Source organism: Emys orbicularis, chromosome 10 (assembly GCF_028017835.1).
Source record: "Emys orbicularis isolate rEmyOrb1 chromosome 10, rEmyOrb1.hap1, whole genome shotgun sequence".
NCBI lineage: Eukaryota > Metazoa > Chordata > Testudines > Emydidae > Emys > Emys orbicularis.
This window is the reverse complement of record NC_088692.1, coordinates 6320148-6341388: the sequence shown is the minus strand read 5'-3', so window position 1 is coordinate 6341388 and position 21241 is coordinate 6320148. Positions and strand designations below refer to the sequence as shown.

At 45.6% G+C, this 21241-nt stretch overlaps 1 protein-coding gene across 1 annotated transcript in view; it reads right to left on the bottom strand.

The window, feature by feature from the left end:
- CACNA1H (calcium voltage-gated channel subunit alpha1 H) overlaps positions 1 to 21241 on the bottom strand; it is a 457818-nt gene that overhangs the window by 148359 nt on the left and 288218 nt on the right. Inside the window, exon 6 of the mRNA XM_065412515.1 lies at positions 12345 to 12660. Within this exon, the coding sequence (XP_065268587.1) occupies positions 12345 to 12660 (316 nt within the window). The remainder of the gene's footprint in view (positions 1 to 12344; positions 12661 to 21241) is intronic.

Below are 21241 nucleotides of genomic sequence, written 5' to 3'. Positions count from 1 at the left end.
ATCCTTCTGGTGCAGACTAACGCAATGCGTACACAAGCCCTCCCTTAGGGCTCGTCTACACTACAAATGATCTGCTGGCATAGGCATACTGATATAAACTATGCCGGCAAAGCCTCTAGTGGAGAGGCAGGTTATACCGACAAAAGGAGGAGTTGGTGGTGCAGTTAAATCACCTCCTTGAACAACGTAAGATATACTGGCAAAAGGATTCTTTGTGTCTACACTAGGGTTTTTGCTAGGGGTTATGAGTTTTTCACACCCCTTCCTGACATAGCTAGGCCGGCAAAACTTTGTAGTGAAGACGAAATCTCAGTTATCCTGGGACTGAATCTCCTGTTATATTTACACTGTCCTAATGCCATTGATTTATAGCAGTGTAATTGGGAGCAGAATCAGGCCTTCTGTTCGAGTCAATCAGAATCAGCCTAAGATTTTAGATCTAAAGTCATAAGGCAGAGATGTAGATTAAAGCCAGTAGCTATTAACTCAGGCATCCTCGCTGTTCAATGGGAGACAGTTTACCTAGTTTTTGTCTGTCAGTCCCCAGACCACTTTAACTCTCTTTCCGGAATTATTTCTTACTGCGCGTCTACAAGTTTTCACCATAAAAGCATTGTCTCCAAGCTCTGCCAAAGTGTATGCAGAGACTTGGCCACAGCCCAGCTCGAGGTCAGGTTTTTCTTCTCTTTAGTGTCACTTTTTGAAAGAGGGGAAAAAAACCCAAACCCCATAAACTCCTTTAATTAGGAAAGTCAATGTTACTTTTGAAACACTTAAGTCTTCTCTGTATATTATAAAGCACTAACGGTGAGTGCCAGACGGACTGCTGCAGATAGAAATGAACCTTGAAGTCCTGCTAATCAATGGAGAAGTTGGCAAAAACTACCTTGTGAAGGGAAGCATACAAGCTAAGTACTACATGCCCGGCCTACTAAATTCTGGCCTCATCCCTGACACTAGACCTTAAACACCGGGAAACTCTGCTTTTGTAATCACTTGAGCTAGCTTGACTTGTAGAGCTGTTCTTACGATGTGTGGGAGGAAAATGTTGCCTAATAGTTAGATCAAGGAACTAGAAGCCTGCGCTCCTGGGTTCTATTTCCAGCTCTGACACCTTAGTCAAGTCCCTTGCTTGTTCATTTCAAAAGTTTAGGACCTGATTCAGCAAAGCACTTAAGCATACCGTTGCCTTTCTGAATCAGGGTCTAATGCAGGATTGAATCCTAAACGGTTGCAAAACGTTTTGAGATCCTTGCATGTCAGGATCATCTTAATTGATATATCAGTCAACATTTACATATATATTCAAATATACACATTTCCACTCAGCCTATCTACTCAAGGGTTCTTTTTGCGTAAGATGGAGACTATCTGGATCAACATCCATTATGCTGATTGGACAGAGACTCTGTGATCTGCTCTGTTTTTCACACTGCTTATCTCTCAATTTCGCTGGCCCCACTAGGAGGATTTTATGAACCTTGTCAAGACGAGTTCCGATGATATCATAAACTGTGGGAGCTAATTAATTACCACAATGCTCTCAGTAAATTTACAAGGCCTTTAGCATGCATTTTTGAAGGCCCTTTTTCTATGTATTTTGCCCTTTCATGGGCATATTGATTTGGCTAACAAGCTCTGACCAGTGAATAATGGAGTATTACTTTTCCGATGCAGAGTGCTTGGCAGCTAATCAAATCACAAACTAAATTTTTCAAGTTCATTTCATAATTTTAATTATTTCCTCATGACACACGCTGTTAAGTAATCTCTATGGGCAGAAAAACAGCTTTTATTACTTTGAGTAATATCCTTTGAATAGGTATTTCTTCCTGCACTTTGAGGCTCGTCTGACTTTGCAAAGCATATTTAACCTTCTCGTTAGAACTTGGGAGGCTTGCAAAGCGTCAATTTACTCTGAAAAGTGATTGCAAAAAAATCAGCATTGTGGAGCCTCATGTTCATTCTCTTTCAATGGCTCTGGACAAAATTTGCTCCATTTACAAATAAAAGGATGCCGTCATTCTTTCCCCACCAATATCCAGCATTGCAAAGTCACAGTGGGATCTGAAAATTAAGCTGGGTTCTCTTTCTCCCTCCCACTGCCAATGGAATTCTACCCCAAATAGACATGTATTATATCGTTGGACAGCTCAATAATACTCTTACCAGATCTCTAACACATTTAGTTGGGTCTAGGACTGGCGATAATACAGAAGAATGCACAAAATAGAAAAAACCCAGCTTGACTCTCAGATCCATGAGACTCAGTCCCCTTGTGGAAACCCCCCCCCCCAACCAAAAAATAAACTGTCCCAGGAGTGGTCTAGCAGCCTCTGTTCTAGCACAGGGCCCCAGCAATTCTTATCACTGGGACTCTCAGGAAGGACAGTAAAATGGCGCAATGTTGTCACAAAGGGAATATTAAAAACGTATTAGCTATCCAGAGGTGCTCAGAAGTGATTTGGGACATCTGTAACTTTTTCCCTCCCCTTGCTAAACACAGATCGCTTCTCTAGCAAGTTTCAAACATCAGTCATTTTTTCCCATAGCCCTGTTCAAAGAAAGGCTCCCTCTTAGAGCTGAGTGATATTTTTCAACCAAAACTTTTTTTTCCAGTGAAAAATGCAAATGTGGTGACACCAAAATATTTAGCAAATCATTCATTTAGGGGGAGAAAGCCCCAAACTTTTAGAAAAAAATTGAAGTGTTTCATTTTGACTTTTTCCAAAACAAAAAGTTTCTATTTTTTTATTCAAAATGGCTTTTCTTTTCAAAATTTCCTTTTGTTTTATTTTAAAAAATAAGAAATGTTAAAACATGCTCAAAATTGGAACAGAATGTTTTGTTTGACCTAAAACTTTTACTTTTTTAAACACAACATTTCTAAAAAACTTCATTTTCAGCTTTGACACGAAACAACTGATTTTTCAGAATGACCATTTAACCAAAAATCTCTTATTTACCCAGCTGTTTTCCTGATCATCCACCTGGTTCTGTGGCCAATAACCATGCAATCCTACTGAGCTCAATGAGAAATGCAAGCTTACCCCAGAGGGCAGAATTTGCACCTAAATATTCAAAAGTTCCTGAAAGCTTATGAGCACCTCCCCGCACCTTCTCTTTCTTGATTCTACTCCAGTGAGTGGCTCCCCATGGAAAAGGAGTTTCTAATTTCAATGTGAACTCAGTTTAAAAGCAAAACTGGGGAACTACTCTGGAGAAAAAGAAAGCAAGAAATTAATATGCTGCCTTAGGGCCTGATTCAAAGCCTATTGCAGTCTATGGAAAGACTCCCATTGACTTCAATGGGTACATTTGATCAAGCTTCCCTCTCACTCTTGGTCCCAGTGAGGATCCGAGTCTGCTATGCAGTGCCAGCGAACAGAGTCACCCCTTAAATTGAAGCTATAGAGGCTTGTGCTTCTACTGTTGAAAGCCCTGAGTTTGATGCCTGCCGAAGACCTTGGTGTTTGATGTATACAGCCATGGCTCCAGCAAATATGGTTCATACACTGCCGGCTTTCTCTGATAAACAAGTGGTTATCAGGTCAATTTACCATGGTCCGAGTTAAGGACACATAAGTTAAGGACACACTTTCCCCCCTTTTTTTGCATGAAGACAACCAACACCACTCCCTCCTTTCCAGGTGGTTTCTACCACTAAGGGCAGGATTTTAGCCTGTACATTTTGATTTCAAAATAGCAGATCCTGTCCCTTTAAAATGAATGCCCTTACTCTCCTTTTGCTGTTGAACCTGATAGCAGCCATGGTCAGCGAATCTGAGGACCTATCAACTTTGGTGGCAAGGAGCAGAAAATGATGTCTTTGAATGAAATTATCTAATCCCAACAGCATCCGACGAAGTGGGTATTCACCCACAAAAGCTCATGCTCCAATACGTCTGTTAGTCTATAAGGTGCCACAGGACTCTTTGCTGCTTTTACAGTTCCAGACTAACATGGCTACCCCTCTGATACTTCTGTAGTGAGGAGGATGTTATCTGACTGCCTATCCATTCTGCACTAAATAATGCAAAATCCTTATCTCCCAAGTATCACCAATTTTAGATGAATGCTGGCTATAACAACAAATCATATCTCAGTACATATTAATGAGGTTTGATTTACCATGATAATTATCCTTGGTCTTCATTGTTTTTGTAAAGTACTTTATGCACGGGGAATGTATTTAACTGAGAACCATAAACGAGTCTGAAAAGGTATCAAAGCTGAAAGGCAAAGCGTTCACAGAGCAATTCCCTTACCAAGAAAAATGGAATCCAAGCCAATATGGAACCCACAGAAGATCCTCACTTTGACTACAGCTACACACAGAAAAAACTGTGCATGCCGCATGGGCTAGAATACTCCCCTAACTCTGAATTAACTCCTCCCCCACAATGCATGACAAGTGGGATGCCTGCAAAATTACTCTGATTACTGGTAGATTCTAGTGCAGCCTTTATTACTTCCAAGGAGGACAGTGCTCAAAACTCTGCACACCATGTCCTCAACTGGAGCTCAACTAGGCTGAAAATCATTAACACGGACTAGCATGAGGGACTTTTGGATCTTCTTGAGAATGGCTCTAGAAGCGTGCATCAGACTTGCTGCAGGTTTTGCTTTGAACGGGATGGGATGATGATGGACGTGTTTAAGAAGTTAGACAAACATCTGTCAGGGATAGCCTAGGTATACTGAATCCTGCCTCAGCATGGGGGGAGAGGGGTGATGAACGAGATGACCTCTTGAGGTCCCTTCCAGCCTTCCATTTCTATGAGTCTATGTTGCTTACACTCCAGCGTAACTGGAAGGATCCCCAAGCAAGAGAAAAGTTTCTCAAGGAACTTTTTAAGCCAGCGTGTGTATAACCCATGTTGGTTTCCCTTTGATGTGGGCAGCAGGGACACTCAAATCAAGTGGGAACACTACATTAGAACTGGGTGAAAGTTTTTGGTCAAAAAGTTTTGGCAAAAAATGCAGAAATCAAAATTGAAAATTTAAGTTGGTTTCATGAAATCATTTGTTCCCCCCCCCCCCCAAAAAAAAATCCAACACCGTAAACATTTTGCTACAACATTTTTGAAACTAAATGTTTTGATTTTTTGGTTTGAAATGACTTTTCATTCCAAACTTTCCTTTAATGTTATTTTAAAAATTCAGAACCATTTAAAATTGGTTGAAATCAGAACAATTCAATTTTGTGGAAATGAACCATTTTGTTCACCCCAAACTGATTTTTTCCCAACTTTTTGATTTACTGAAAAATGTGAACATTTTTTATTTTGTTCTGACCCAACACACGCTTTTTTTTTTTTTGACTTTTCAATGTTGCCAACAGGCTGAAAATCCATTATTCGCCCAGCTGTACACTACACAAAAACTTTTGCAATGATGGAGCAAGTGAACCCTTCTGCCCCCAGCTTCGGGAGGTGTCTGAAATCTGAACCCAGATCTGACTCCGAATTTTCTTGGCTGACCCATTTAACACACTGTCCCAAATATCCTGGATCCAAACCCAGTCAGATCCAGAGGTGTTTGCATTCCAGAGCTGAACTGTGCCTCTTGGGCTTCCCATCAGAATTTATTGGAAGTGATATAAAGAATTAATAATTCTTTACATTTTAATAGCTCACAAAATGTCCCAGCTGCTTTCCAGACAAGCCAGAGGACACAGGTAACTTCTCCACTTGCAAACAGAGAGGGAATTCAGAAGGTAGAATTCCACATATAACTTTCTGGCTCTGGAAAGAAGCTTTGGCTGCCTTTTGCTGTCACACTTGCTTGGGCACTATGCCAGCATGCTGGGACTGTGCCTGACGCAGCTAATTGCTCAGTGAGAAATGCAGGAGAAGGCACCAGCAGCTATGTAGCAGAGGAAAACATCATCAGCCAGCTGAAAAGGAGCAAAAAGCCTCCCACTATATGGGCCTGACGCTGCTCTGACTCCAGTCAGTGCCAAAACTCCCATTCGCTTCAAGCGAAACAGGATTGGGCAGTGTAAATGGCCTTATTTAACCCCTGCAGTTAACTCCCCTCCGTCCTGACAGGGGTTTATTAGGGTGCACTAAGGGAAGGTGGCCTCTTTTACAATGGACTCAGAGAATGTTGCCTTAGTAGTCAGAGCAGGGAGTTGGGAGGCAGGACTTCCGGGTTCTATTCCTTGCTTTGCCACTGACTTGCTGTGGGTCCTGGGCAGGTTATTTATGAGCTGATTTTTGAGCTGTGAATCCTACGGGAGCAGCAGGTGCTTCGTATCTTTGAGACTCACGTCATTCAACCATGTCATGCCTCAGTTTCCCCATGTGCAACAGGGGGATAACAATATCTGCCTTAAAGGGGCATTTGGTGACCCACTTCACATTTGCAGGGTGCTCGGAGGTCTTCAGATGAAAGGCGCAACAGGAGGACTAAATGGCAGGAGTACATTCTTCCTTTGCACAAATGCCCTTTCCATTGAAAATCTACTTCCTCCCGCCTGTGTATTTCATTCAGAGAACTCTCCTCCACACAGGAATGAATGAGGTGCAGCTGGCGTCACATTCCCCCCTCCAAATCAGCTCCCTCTTATAACGTGTTTTCCTGAGCAGGGCGATATTTATTGGGTGCGTTTATCACGTTCACCTTCCTTGCTGTAACATACTGCTGGGTGCAGTAGGACCAGCGGCAGCCAGAAGTTCTCCACTGCCTAGGCGGGTGATCAAGATAACACATAGAACTCTCGTGGTCACTGACCGCTCCTTTAAAACTACTCAGTATTTCAGGCATTTTTCTCTGAGAAGGTGATTCTGCATTTCCTTTCTTGGGCATTCTTGTCATGCTGCTTGCTTGCCAAGCCTCTCTTGCACACTACCGGGTTTTTTCAGTGACAGCAGCAGTGTACATAACAGCCTCCACAGAGAATTCCCTCACTGGAGCCTTCTGACGAAGGACCAGATACGCACTGCTTATCCGACTTGATTAACTCTTCTTCTTGGAGAAATGGCGCATGAAAAGCAATATGCCCTTGTGTTTGAGATGGGCCTGAAACCAAAACCCTCCCGAAGTTTAAGGTCTGCACCCCAATCTGGCAGCCTGACTAATTTCCATAGGGCCTTCCAACCCTAAAAGCCCTTAAATGGCATGTAAACTTCTCCCAGGACTGAAATGCAGCCACCTCTGGGGTGGAACATATCACGTAAGAGGGCATAGAGAAAGTCACAAACAACAGTGAGAGAGTGGCCTCCCAGTGCCCTTCCTTAACTGCTTAGACACAACACTCCCTTTCTGTGTTGAACTAAATCCCTACAATGATGCTTGAAAAATTTACCCTTTCCAGTTTCATCAGAGATTCAAGGACATATTGAAACAGATTGTCCCTACATTCCTTCATCAGTTCCTACCTAGAACTGATGTCACGGTCACCCCAAAAACTGCCTGTATAATTTTGCCCAGAGTATACCTTCTGTCAGAAGGATCCATTGTGGACCCTGCCCTTCATAGCTTGAGATGGAAAATGAAATGATACAAACAAAGCAGCCTGAATCACCTCTCCTCTCCCTGCACAGTATCTCATAGCAACACTCCGGCCCCCTTGACACAGCAGGCTTTTATTTAGCTTAGGCCCTGCAGTACTGTAATTTCTGGTGTAGATGGTGGCAGTGTTTTGATGTCCTGTGAAACAGGATCTGTAATTCAGATTACATTAGACTTTGCTTAGGTGGGTAATTCATCATTTGTAGTACGACAATACCCATAATTACAACTCTTATTGTTGCTACTGAAATTCATGTGCAATAAAGGGATCTTAATATCATGCCAAACCTCACAGTTAATTTAGGTTGCATCTCCTTTCATTTATTTTGTAGTAAGATAATTAGATCACATAATTCGCCATTGAACGTGCCTTCGTAACAAATACATACATGAATTAGCCTATTACAGAACAAATGAAGGGAATCAAAACATGAATAATTTGTAGGATTACATAAGGAATTATTATCCTCGCATACACATGGATGCAGCCATAATCCTTATTATGTCGTTTGTGAATTTATTATCAGCATGGTCTTGAGTCTCCTTGCTGGAGTTCCTTGGGCCCAGATTTTTAACGGCGTTTAGGCTTCATAGAATCATAGAATATCAGGTTTGCAAGGGACCTCAGGAGGTCATCTAGTCCAACCCCCTGCTCAAATCAGGACCAACCCCAACTAAATCATCCCAGCCAGGGCTTTGCCAAGCCTGACCTTAAAAACCTCTAAGGAAGGAGATTCCACCACCTCCCTAGGGAACCCATTCCAGTGCTTCACCACCCTCCTAGTGAAAAAGTTTTTCCTAATATCCAACCTAAACCTCCCCCACTGCAACTTGAGACCATTGCTCCTTGTTCTCCATGTTGCAAAGTCTGACCTGACTGATTTAGGAGCTTGAGGCTCATTTTCAAAAAATGGCTTTAGGCACTGGGACCTAGATCCTCCAAGAGATTCAGCACCCTAACCATGAACACCTCTTGGTAACTAGGTCTTGGGAGCCTACATCCCACTGACTTTCCATGGTACGTCTACCCGGCACGCTCCTGACGGCTGCGTGCAGACTACGTACGCTGCACGCCCCCCTAGCATGGGTTTATATAACAGTTGAGACAGTGAGGCTCTGGCTAGGTGAGTAAAGACACACCTGAACCCTGTGGGTATATACCCTACATGGCACTCTACGTCCCCAAGCAGCGTCTCCCACGTTTACACTGCATTTTTAGCAGTGTAGTGTCTTGCTGCCTCCCTGCTGCTAGAGGCTTTCCCTGCCACAGGGAAAGGCTCCAGCAGGAAGGAAGCAGTGGGGAAAGGTTCCTGCAGCCTCCCCCCTTTCCCTCTGCCTCCCCCCTGCCACAGCCTTTCGCTGGCACATGTAGCTACACGCCGCAGCGTGGATGCAGCTGGCTTTTCACTGTGGCATGTAGCTGCACATACCCTATACGCTGCCGCCAGTGGTGTGCAGTAGACGTAGCCAAGAGACTTGGGGCACATCTACGCTTTGAGGTTGGGGGGTGATTCCCAGCCCCAGGAGACAAACCGGCAGCACCAATCAGGAATATTAAAAGTCACGGAGGCTGCTCCTATTTTGACTCATTAATTCCAGGCGGGTACCAATGCATTTTTAAAATAGTGGATGCCTGGGACTTATCTAAACCTTTCTGGATGCATTTTAGAGCAATAGATAGCAGCAGCAACATAACTCAAGATGTGCCACTGGGACAGCATTTGAAAGCAAAGAAAATATGCGCATCGGCCTATCTTCCTTGGGAGCGGGGCTTCTTAGAATGCTAAGGGAATAGAAGAATAGAGGGAAATTTAGAAAAGAAAATCACACCAATTACAAATGCCAACAGGTAATTATTAGTAATTAACATAATTAAAAGGAAGAAATAACTGGTGGCAGAAGCTGAAGAGCACTGATGATGGGAATTAAGACCGTACGATCAGGACATTCCTGCATATCAGAAAGTGGAAGGACCAGATCATGTGAGAAAGGAAAGTACAAACTTTGCAACAAAGTTCACCTATCAATGAATATTTGGGTCAGTCCTTCACCCCGCCAGCCTTACCTTTTCCCTACTCTTCCTTCTCTCTCTCTGTGCTTCTCCCTCTCTTCTTACTACTCTCCAATTTAACCTTCTCTTACGTAATTCACCAAACTACAAAGCAGCGGCTAAAAACAACGGCATGTCATGCTCGTCTTCATTGCAGGTCTCACTGCAACAATCTCCCCCCTTCGGCAATACATACGTGTTATTTACCACACATTGCATAACCGTGTAATATATATGCCAACATGCTACACACAGTGAAGGGGAGCAAAACATGGCAGTTCAGGGCTGGCCTTACCATGAGGCGAACTGAGGCCCTTTCAAGATACATTTAAGCAGGATCAACTCCAAAGGCTGTTCTGGAATATATGTGCACAAATCAGATGACCACCCTCTTTCCAAATGCTTTTGTTGCTCTGCGCATACTTCTAACACTTCCTGTAACACTTGCCAGTGGAGAACGCAGCTTCTCCAAGCTGAAGTTAATAAAAACACATCTACGCTCCCCAATGACACAGGAGAGGCTGGTCGGCCTTGCAACCATCTCAATAGAGCATGAGCTGGCCCAGACTGTGGTCCTTCAGGAAGCAGTTCAAATCTTTGCAATCAAGAAGGCACAGAAAGCACCACTTTGATTATTCAAACAGATAAAAATGCCAGTGTTTACTATGCAGACAAGAAAAGTTACATTTGCTGTTCAGGCGTTTGAAAGTTAAGTGTTACTTAAAATTTTTGAACAAGGCATTTTAAGTTGTTAGTTCTCCTTTATTGGGGTAGGTAGCAGAGCAGTACCATGAGAGGAGTAGAACAGGAAGAAGGCAGAATGGAGACCTTTCAAAGTTTTGGCCCAAGCAAGGGGGCATGGGGGCATCATTTGAGCTCCCTGCCTCAGGTGCCAAAATGTTGTGGGCCAGCCCTGAGTAAAGTCCTCAAAAGGGGAAGAGCAAAAGCTGTGAAGACGTCACTGCTACAACTCTGTAGGCTTAGAGCTCTGGAGACTTTCAAAGGACAGCACAGCAACTGCTTTCTAGGTAAGTTTTCGCTAGGAAAAATGGTGTGTTAGCTCATGTGTGGTAACTAACACTAGGTCAAATCCCATTGAAGAGAAAACAGTTTGTAGCTTTGTTATGGGTTAGCAGGTCAAGTCAAAAACTATGGGGGAGTTTGGGGTTCATCTTAACCTGCTAACATGTGAAAACTACAAAGTAGGATTTTACCTTGTGTTAGTTACACATTAGCTAACACAAGATAAGCACACACCATTTTTCCTAGGGAAGACAAGGCCTCTATGGTAAGCTGATCAGATGATTCCTGCACGGTAATCTACTTAGAAGTCACTGCTGTTGGGATCGGAAGTGACTCCTCCTTTGGGCTGATCTACACGCAAAGCTGCACCAGTTTAACTAAAGGTTCAGTTCCGTTAAACTGGTGTAACTTTGTGCACACGTAATGCACTCACAAGTGTGTGTTCAAAGTCTGCTTGTGTGCTGATGCACGGAGAAGAAGAGTTGCTACGGCCCCTCAAATTGTAGCAAGCTCATGTTTTTAGCTCTGGAGGTCCCCGGTACAATCCTGGCCAGGCCAGCCAGAAGGCACACGGCACATATACTTTGGTTTAAACCGGACTTGCCTCAGTTCAGGTTGCACATGTAAGCCAAGTTTACACTGATGTACTCTGTCCACACACAAAGTTGCACCACTTTAGTTACAGCAGTGCAACTTATGTGTAGAAAAACCATGTTCCTTCCATACCTTTTATATAGGGAACAGCTTCAGCCAGACTCTTCTGACCTTATTCCCCAGGTTTGTATTACTCTGGGCTGGTCTTCGTAGAAACTCGCACCAAAGAACTAACCTATTTCTTGTTTCAGAATAAATGTATATTATAGTTTGATATTCCTAAATCAAAACAAAACACTCATTTGGGAAAAATCAATGCCCATGCACGGATGTGCCCTGAAATGACACAAGGTTGGAATTAAAAGTTAAAGTTGGTGTGTAGACAATCCCTAAGCCACAATGGCCTCCAGACCATAAACTTTACTATCCATTGCTCTTGACCTCAGGGAACAGTGCACCAAGGACTTGATTATCTGATACATTACACCTTGGGAACCATTTAAACATCTCTGGTGAATATAACACACTCCCATTCTGACCTGATTGCACTTTGCACTGGTATAAATGACTGCACAAGGAGAACATCTAAATATACAGCTGTTCATAGATTTTAAGGCTAGAGAAGACCATTAGGATCATCCCATCTGACCACCTGTATAACACAGGCCAGAGAGTTTAACCCAGTAATACTTGCATCAAGCCCATATCTTGTGGTTGAGCTAGAGCATATTTTTTTTAGAAAGATGTTCACTCTTGATTTAAAGGCTTCAAGTGATGGAGAATCCACCACATCCCCTTGGTAAGTTGTTCCAATGGTTAACGGCCTTAACTATTAAAAATGTATCTTATTTCTAGCCTGAATTTATTGAGTTTCAGTTTGCAGCCACTCAACCTTGTTATGCCTCTGTCTGCTAGATGAAAAACCCTTCTACTATCAGAAATCTTCACTCCCTTTTCTAAAATGTATTGATAAATATCATAGTTTGCCTCTCTCCAAACAGCACAGAGTTTATTCTTTGGTTCATTTACCTGACACGTCCCATCTATTTACCAGTTTCATTCTATTGCAAGCATATTCCTTTTTCAACTAACAACTGTCAAAACCCCTTCAAGCAACATGGGAAAAAACAAGATAAAGCAAACAGTTGCAAAATCCTACCTGAAAAATAGCTATCCAGGCATAGCCAATGTTATCAAAATTAATAGCTCCATTGTGCGGGTTTACATCCCCTGCCTTGCATACGTTGTAATATTGGTTCCAGTTTATGCAGGCGTTCCTGTTGCTGAAATCTGGATTATACAAATTTTGGTTGTAGGAGTCCATGCTCAAGGTGCACTCCACCCTGTACTCCTTCCTGTTTGGGATATTGGAGCATTTCTGCATGCCGTTATCCCGATGGGACGAGCAGATGAATGGATTCTCCTCCCCTTCTTCCGGCTGGTAATACGGCTGCGGGAGAGTAAAGTTGTATGTCCTAACGGGAAAAAAGCAGATGAGAGAGAGTCAGTGTCTTATACCATCATTTGTTTAATCAGAAGGAGATGCCGTGGCCTGGTAGATGCTGATTTTGACACGGGATTTAGAATTGCTTTTCTCATCAGACTCCCAAAGTGGGTTAAAACATGGTATGGATGGAGCACAGGGAAAGAGTGGCAGAACCTCACCTAAAAAAAGATCTGAGTGGACTGGAGTTAAGAGTGTTATTCTAAACCAGCAGTCTTGGAACTGTACCGAATACAGTGAGAAAAGGGAGTGTAAGCCTAGGGTTAGTAGAACTCGAGTTAGCAGACCCTGTTAACCTAGGGCTTGAGTGTCTACACGCATTTGTAAACCCAGGTTAGGAATTGTTGAACCCTGGGTCCCAACCTGGGGTTCCAGTGTCTACACTACATTCTGCAGGCCCGAGTCCAACCACTCATATTCCAGGCTTCCTAGCACCCTCCCAAAATGTGGCCGCTCTAGCCCTTTGTCCATCGTGCAATATAGCTAAACCTGAATGTCCACCAAATTGACTTTCCAGAGGACAAAGAAAGTCAGCGATAGGATTGTGGATACTTTTGGCGGACTCCCAGAGCGCCAATCCGATGGGGTTGCATCAACATTGCAAAGCAATAGGGCTTGAACCCTGGGTCCTGGCTTGATTCAGGCTCAGACCCTCCCCGTGGGATCCTGGGACCAAGCCCTGGGTTAACACGATGTGTGTGTAGATTAAAACAGGGTTTGGCTTGAGCCTGAGTTTGAACCCTGGGCTTACACTGCAGTGTGGACGTACCCTAATGCCAGATGATAGGGAAAAGTGTCTAGGGCTGAGTCATTTCTTGGAATAGCAGAAACTGACCGACAGACCAGGACAACAACACCGTAATGATGGAGGAAAGAATGAAAAAAAAAAAAAAAAAAAAAAAGCACAAAATGCTTACAAGCATTTCCAAGTTCTCAGATGTGTATGGGCTCAATCTTGCTCCTACTGAAATCAGTGGGAACCTTGCCACAGACATCATCAGGAGCAACCTCACGGAGACAAGCCGACAAACAGCATTCCTGGGAGGGAGGGCTAGTTGATCCCGGAATCATCTCTCTGGGGAAAGGCTCAAAGCACTGGAGAACGTACCCTGGAGGTGGGGGTGAACTAGAAGACCCAATAAGTCTTCTCCATCCCTAGTTTTTTATGACTGGATTTTATTAGATACCCATAGTGGATCGGACCTTGCACACTGACAGTCTGACAGTCCACTGCCAAATATGGATGACTAATAGATGGGGAACTCTAAAAGTCTGCTCTGAAAACCTGAGGAGAAGGGCAGGGCCTGAATTCTTGCCTATAACAGGAAACTGAAAAACCTGAGATTTCCATCTCAGCCACTCCATGCCCAACCGCCCAGACACAGAGTTTTTCTTTGGAATTAGACAGACAATGGACATTAATTACATCCAGATTTCTTAACTCCTCCTATCTATGAACCCAGACAATAACTGGGTCTCCACAACGGTCTTCTTTGCAGCTGTCTTCCTGTTCATTCTCTGTTCTATTCACTGGCTGCCCTGCTGGATGCCCTGAGATTTTAGTGACTGTCCCGTTGGCCTGTGAAATCCCCCAAAAGTCTGAATTTAGTGCTCAAAGTTTGAGGTTAGGAAACAGTTATGCCATCCTGGCCTAGCCCCTTTCATCCAGTGCTCATCTTTCAAACACTTCCGTGCTTATTAAAGTGCAGAAGTCAGTAATTAACTTAGAAAGACGTAGGAGAACAGGGATTAAACAGCGTACAGCTCTCCCTCAGCAACGGCCTCTTACAGAGTGTCAATTCTGGGATCCTGCACAGAGATGTAGTTAAATCTGCTGATGCACCCTCACCGCCAGACCAGGTGGGTCCTATTAGTTGCAGGAGCCCAGAAGTGTAAAAAGGCTTGGAGTCTCCCTCTTGGGCAGAGGCAACTCAGAGCAGGGGCCGGGAGGTTCTGCAACCCTACAAAGAACTAAGCTGAAGAGGAAGCTTATGTTTTGTGGTCCTTAAGAACACAGGAAAATGCTGGGATCAGGGAAGAGCTTTGGCCACTACCCTGGCTAATATGCGTGTGACTATGTTGAGTGTAGGCCTATTCAATGAGCCTGATACAACTTCCATTGAAGCTAGAGGGAGTTATACCATTCATTTCCAGGGGAGCTGGATCAAGCCCTAAACCGGCGGCACTGTTCCTAGATCAGAACTTAAGTCACTTCCCTGCCCCAGCTGGGTTTGTTCCTGCCCCCTCCATACTCCATCCCACCTCCAGCATTTCAATAGTTGGATCCGCTTTTTATCCAAACTACCAACCAGCTACAGGGCTATCACACATGCCCTGCCCACCCTATGGTTCCATTCCTTGGAGTATCCTCAGGGCCAGAAGGTGTTACGGGTTACCCTGATTATACTTATTCGTTGGCAGAGAGAAAGAGTGTTGCCATGACCAAGGAACAGTGGCATTACGGAAACCAGCCAGGCTGGAGTCTGCAAACAGGGAGGGCAGTGGATTTATCACGCTAGCTGGCAAACATCAAAGGAGGATGAATGCTTGAAGATCTGTTTATTTACCTTCTTAGAGAAGTGAAAAAGCTGCATGTAAATGGTGTGATGTCCTGACCCTGAAATGCACCCATACAAATGCATAATCCCACCGTTTTGCCATCGTTTTAGCCAGTGGGTAGACGTGCCTTCAGTTCCTCACTCACCAGCTGTCTAGGGACCACAGACTCAGCCAGCCAGGGAACCGCCTTGGAGTCAGGAGGAATTGAGTCCAAGCATAGAAGCTGGATGGGGCGAAACTCTGAATTCTAGTAGCTTGGAGAGTTGAATTCCATCCCCCACACCCAGGGCCAGGCTATGGGGCTGAAGCACAGCTCCCCGGACAGGACCCCTCTGAGCTATGGGTAGGAATAGCAGCTGCAGGGGGGAGGCCTGCAGCTTGCTGCATCCATATCCATGCAGAACCTGCGGTCCCTGCCCTGGGCTTGCCCCGTCATTGCTCTCTGCGCTGGCTTATGCAGGGCTGGCGTGGAGACCCTTTGCAGCACAGCAGGTGCGGAGGCGAGCCGCCACGGCGAATGCTGCTCACGCAGCGTAAACACTGCTGGGAAGGCTGCCGGCACTATAACAACCCTCTCATCCCTCTCCCAAATTGGCGGGTCCCCACCTGGGAGCCAGCGCAGCGTTCGGTGGGAGTGCCCCCCCCCACACGCGCCCTGTGAGGGAAGAGGCTGCAGGTCTCACAGAGAGAGGCGACGGCTGAGGGGCTCTCTCCTGTTCACTCAGCGGGCTTGTTAAGACTAGACTAGCTTCCCCGAAGCACCGCCCTTTGCCTCAATTAAGCAGCGACCCCGTGTCCGTCTCCCGCCTGGCAGGCCGTGGAACTCATCTCTGAACCAGACTCATTAGTCTACAGCTTGGGAGATAACGTTTTTAAAGAGCTGGAACCAGCGCCAAAGGTTCTCTCCGCCGCAGGTCTACAGCTGCCCCGCCACCCTATCCCTGGCTGCAGGCGGGAACAGAACGTTCCCTAACGCTCGGCTGCTTGAACTCTTGCACACACAGGGTCCTCCCCTTCCCGCGTCACCTCCTTTTGTTAGAGAAGCCCTCACATTTTTCCCTTTCAAGCTCGACACTGAAATGTTCCCAGCTGCCATTCAGCAGGTCAGGTCTGGGCAAGAAGCAGGGGGATTGCCTTGCATACTGCGGCAAGTTATCACCTGAAAAGCTGGCCCACAGCAGCTTGGCTTTAATGAAATATTTATTCCTTGCTGCTCTCTGATCATTACTGGCCGTGGAAGGGATCCAGCTCTGCTGCCCACTTGTCTATGCTGCTTTTTTTTTTTAATAAGTTTAAACGCTGTGTTTGAATCAGTTGTTGAAATGGAAAGTTTAACAACGCAAATTGCAGTCAGGCATAGGGAGGAGAGTGGCTGTAGCTTCCTGCTGTCCCCCACACACCTCAACCTGACAGGCAGCCCCCAATCCTGGCCTCTTCACACCCACAGAGCTTGATCAATGTCCCTGAACTCAGACCTGCAACCCCCCTGCTTCCAGTCCTGGGCTTGTCCCCCGAGCTCTGCTGATGCCCCTCAATCTCAGCCTGTAGCCATATGCCCTGAGTCTCCCCTCTCCCTCAGCTCTGCCAAAGCGCCTCATTCCCACCTCGCAGCCCCCCTGCTATGTCACCCCTAGGTCCCTCTAGAACAGACTGTCAAACATGGCAGATCAGGTGCTGGACTCCTCCCACCTCCACAGCTATGCTTTTAAGGGTCTAAGAATACATACCCCTGGAAAAGGAGTGGGCTGCCCTCCAGTGAAGGCCCTTCCACTGGTACTACTTTTGGAAGATGCCCGTTTGTCAACCTGACCATTGCAACTGTCTCTTGAGGTAACAGCTGTTCTCCGGCAGCACAGCAGCTCTGAGGGGAGCAAGCATGGAGGAAGGAAACCAAGAGGAACACCAAACAATGTGTCTCTCCCCATCCTTCTCTGTGGGGAAACCTCAGCTTGCTTTCCTTTGTTTCTTAAGGACCACAGACCAACATGATTTTGCCAGGGCTACCTACTTCCACCTCAGAAAGAAGGCCCTGAGAATTGTGGGGGAGCTCAATGGCGCTGACCTGTTAGAGGAAGTCTGAGGCTTATGAGATTGCCCAAACGGCTCTTCCAGGGGTTCCACTCCCCTCACATGACCCACCCCCCCACAGCACTGTCTCCAATTCCCAGTCCTTTTGTCCCATCCAGCTCTGGCACCAGGAAGCCACAGCAGAGATGCAATTCCCAGTCCTTCCCCATTCTGCCTACAAAAGTCTGCTTCTGCTCTCCACTGCATGCCTTTCTGTGGTGAGGCTCCAATGGTCTCATAATTAAGTGTTGGGAGTTTGCCAAAGGCTAAGACGTTTCGCAGGTGGGCAGGAGGCAAGATGTGGATACATGCAGGTAGGAGAACCCAGTTATAGGTGCAGCATAGAGCCCCACAAAAATCTAGGACTGGCCGTGTTCTTTGTTCCCAATAGCATCACAAATGGGGTTAGGATAGTTCTACCATAAGGCCTGCTAGTTAACTTCAGTTTTATGCTGCATCCTGCTAATAAGGGTGGCCACACCACTGTGATGTCATGTCGGTGCGTCACAAGCCCAACATTGCCAGGTCAGGAAGTTGGGCCAGTCCATTAGTTCATCACAGCTTCATGTCAACGCAGCCAAGTTATTTTGTTGCTGCACTATGGTGCAACGTCATCCCGCACTGCTGCAACAGCACAATACAAAGCCCCAACAATGCCACATGCTGACAGATCACCACCACGTTTCCTGCAGGTGCAGGTATTGCAGCATCAGGCTCACGACACAGTCCCACAACATCACTCATTTTTCCCCCTGCAGGATCAATTTTCAATAGGTGTCAGCTAGCAACAGGTCCGAAACAAAACCCTGGCTCCAAACTTCATGGCATGGGTCCACCTCCAGAAGTGGCCTACAGCAGAAATTAACTAATTAGCAAACTAGAGAGAAGCATGGCCAAGAGCAGCCATTCTGTGGTTCCTCTGGAGTCCCTTTTTCTTGCTGAAAAAGTCAAGTTTGCCTCACTAAAAGCAACTCCCCCTTGGTGCACAGAACAAACTTCAGACAAACCCAATTTCCAATTAAAAGCAATTTGGCTTTTCAATAAATCCATCTCCAGGCATGTCCCTGGGAAGAGCAAGCCGAGCATTAACAAGGAGTGAATCAGCCATCTCAAACTCTTTCTGTTGTTGCAGAATTTTAAAAAAACCAAAAGCACATTACCAAGGGCTGTATGCTTATCTCCAATCTGATTTAATTAGTCTGGGATTCAGTTTATGGTTCTGGAAGGCTAAGATAACTGGGAGCTTTAATTGCTGCATGGCTGGTGTGTGCCTTTTCACTAATCTTTACTTACACCTGTAATTTCTGGGGCAAAGCAATGGAGTGTCAGAGCCTTGGACTTTTCACACTGTTTGTCTAGCACTCGTGCAGATCCACTAGTACCAGTAATGTTGAAGTGCTAGTGTAGAGCAAGCACAGATACTTTACCACTGGTAAACACCACGGTGGGATAAAAAGGTTTAGCGTGAAAAGTGCTAGTGCAGACACGCGATCTGCTCTGTACAGCACCATGCACATCTAAGGTGCAATGTAATAATTAAATAAAACCAATCAATAGATAAGGAAAAAAGCCATAGGGCTCAGATAGAACTTAGATTTAACTTTCATAGAATCATAGACTATCAGGGTTGGAAGGGACCTCAGGAGGTCATCTAGTCCAATCCCCTGCTCCAAGCAGGACCAGTCCCCACATTCAGGGCAGGGGCCGAGTCCTTGTTTCTGTGAAGTGCATAGTGAACTTCTAGGTACTCGCTAATGAGAATTTAATTAAATCCCGCAAACACGGCCATACTGCTTTACTTTTAACCTATCGCTTTAAGCCTTCACCTAAGTCCTTCTAAAAAGTTACGGCACTCAGTAACTGTGTTCCAGCACAAACTTCGTAGGGCAGCGCTGACGGTAGGAGTTGCTGTGAACATCATTCACTGTGAAGTTCGTCTCCTCTGCCCCCCGGTAATTGAAACACTTCTCAAACCAACATCCAATCAGCTCCATGGATTGGGAAATGGAGCGAGTCAAATGGATAATTTGCTATTTAATGGCGAACTGAGCTAGATACATGTCATTTCCCACCCAGCCACCCACGGGTCACCCTGCTCTAGATGGGATTCTATGATTTTTCCGCTCTACTGCTGCTATTGTTGCTTGGAAAGTGGCGTTCTGCTTTTGACTCCTTCCACAACCCTGCTAGCTCTGTGAGTAATGTCCGTCCATCTGCCATCTCCAGCACGAAAATCCTTGCCGGCCAGACTGACCTTTGGGTGTGGAAGCGGAGGACTGGTGGGAACATCTTAAATAACAAAATCGGACCAGAGGGCAACTGAGAACACATGTTTGTGAGGTTTTCAGCAACTCTGGGTATATTTACTTATGGAATCCCTAAGTGCAGCGGAAGTCACAGCAAAGCTTCTAAGATGGAGGCCTGAGGTAACGAGCATATTGCAACTAGAGTAGCAGAACCGCAATTTCAGCTCCATCTCCTCATGATTCCAGATTTCAGGGGCCTAGTGGAGCCATTAGCTAAGCAAGCAATAATGTGAGATTATCTGGGGGCAGGAGTGGAGAAAGAATAGATTTTTCTGTTATAAAATAACAAAAAATAGCTAGCTCTTCTCTGGCACTTTTCCTCAGTAGTTCTCAAAGCTCTTTACACAGGCAGACAGTAGCGTTATCCCCATTGTACAGGTGTGGAAACTGAGACTCAGCAGTTAGATCTAAGGCCCGGTTGAGAAGGGGTGTGTAGGAAGATGCGCCCCTAACATTCATCCCTGCAATTAAATGATTGCTTCAAGACAGGGGCTATCCACTCACCAAATCTCTGAGCCTGCACCAGCCATAATCTTGTCGGAGATTGCACGGTTTAGCAGTTAAAACTCAAGGAAGCAAGCACGTGGGAAGTCCCAGCTAAACCAATGGCTCCTGTGCAGTTTATCTTATTCATCCACCCAGGCATTTTTGAGAGAAGCATCAGTAAACCAAGCTGGGAAATTGCTACCAAAACCGCAATAAAAAACTGGAGTCTGCTTCTCTGAGCTGAAGAGGCCCAGGGGAAATAAATGACATCTTATTTATATGGAATCCAGGACCTGGAAATAGACAGAAGCGTGGGGGCAGGGATCTCTCCCTTATCGGATTTGCTTCAGGATGGCACAGGCAGATGCAACACTAGCTGAAGTCAAATGGGGGTACAAAGGCTCAGCACCTCTGAAAATCCAGCTGCCTATTGCGTTTGGTAGAGATTTATGGGGCCTGTACACCGATGAAACCATTCAGCACAAAACTCTGGGTTTTCTTCGTCCTGTATAATTCACTTTTTCCGTGGAGAAATAGCAAACACACAAGCTCAGCCGTTCAGATCCCTTTTTCCAGGGACAACCTTAGAACAGCTCCACAATGGAGCTAGGACAACTCACAGCAGCTGAGGATCTCCCTCTCCTTCCAGCTCGGGCCCAATGCATCAGATCCCTGTTTCCTGTCTCAAGGGAGGGGTCTAGCCATCACCCCCAAGGTGAGATATCAGTCTTCCCCCACCCCAGGCTCTCCCTTCCTGTTCTTGAAGCAGCTGGTTTTATGGCCCCTTCACTGGAGAGCCGGAGTGAATGCGGATTGCTATTAACTCCTTATTTGCCAAGGCCAAGGCGAGCTCTCCGTGCCCTGTCTCAGGGCCTCACACTGGGCCCCATATCCGGCCCACAGGACGTGCCACAGTATACAGAGCGTCTGCATCTTGAGTTGAAGAGACAGAGATGGCACATTAAAATATTGCATCTTCCTGGCCTGCCCGAATTCCTCCTGCCCACCCACAAGCCTCTTTTGTTCCGAGGGAAATTTCCATCCAAAACCAGGCTGAAGAACAGTCCGAGTGCTGTATTCCTGCTGTTCTTGTTATGCGACTGAATGCTATGTCGTCACACTGAGAGAGGGAGA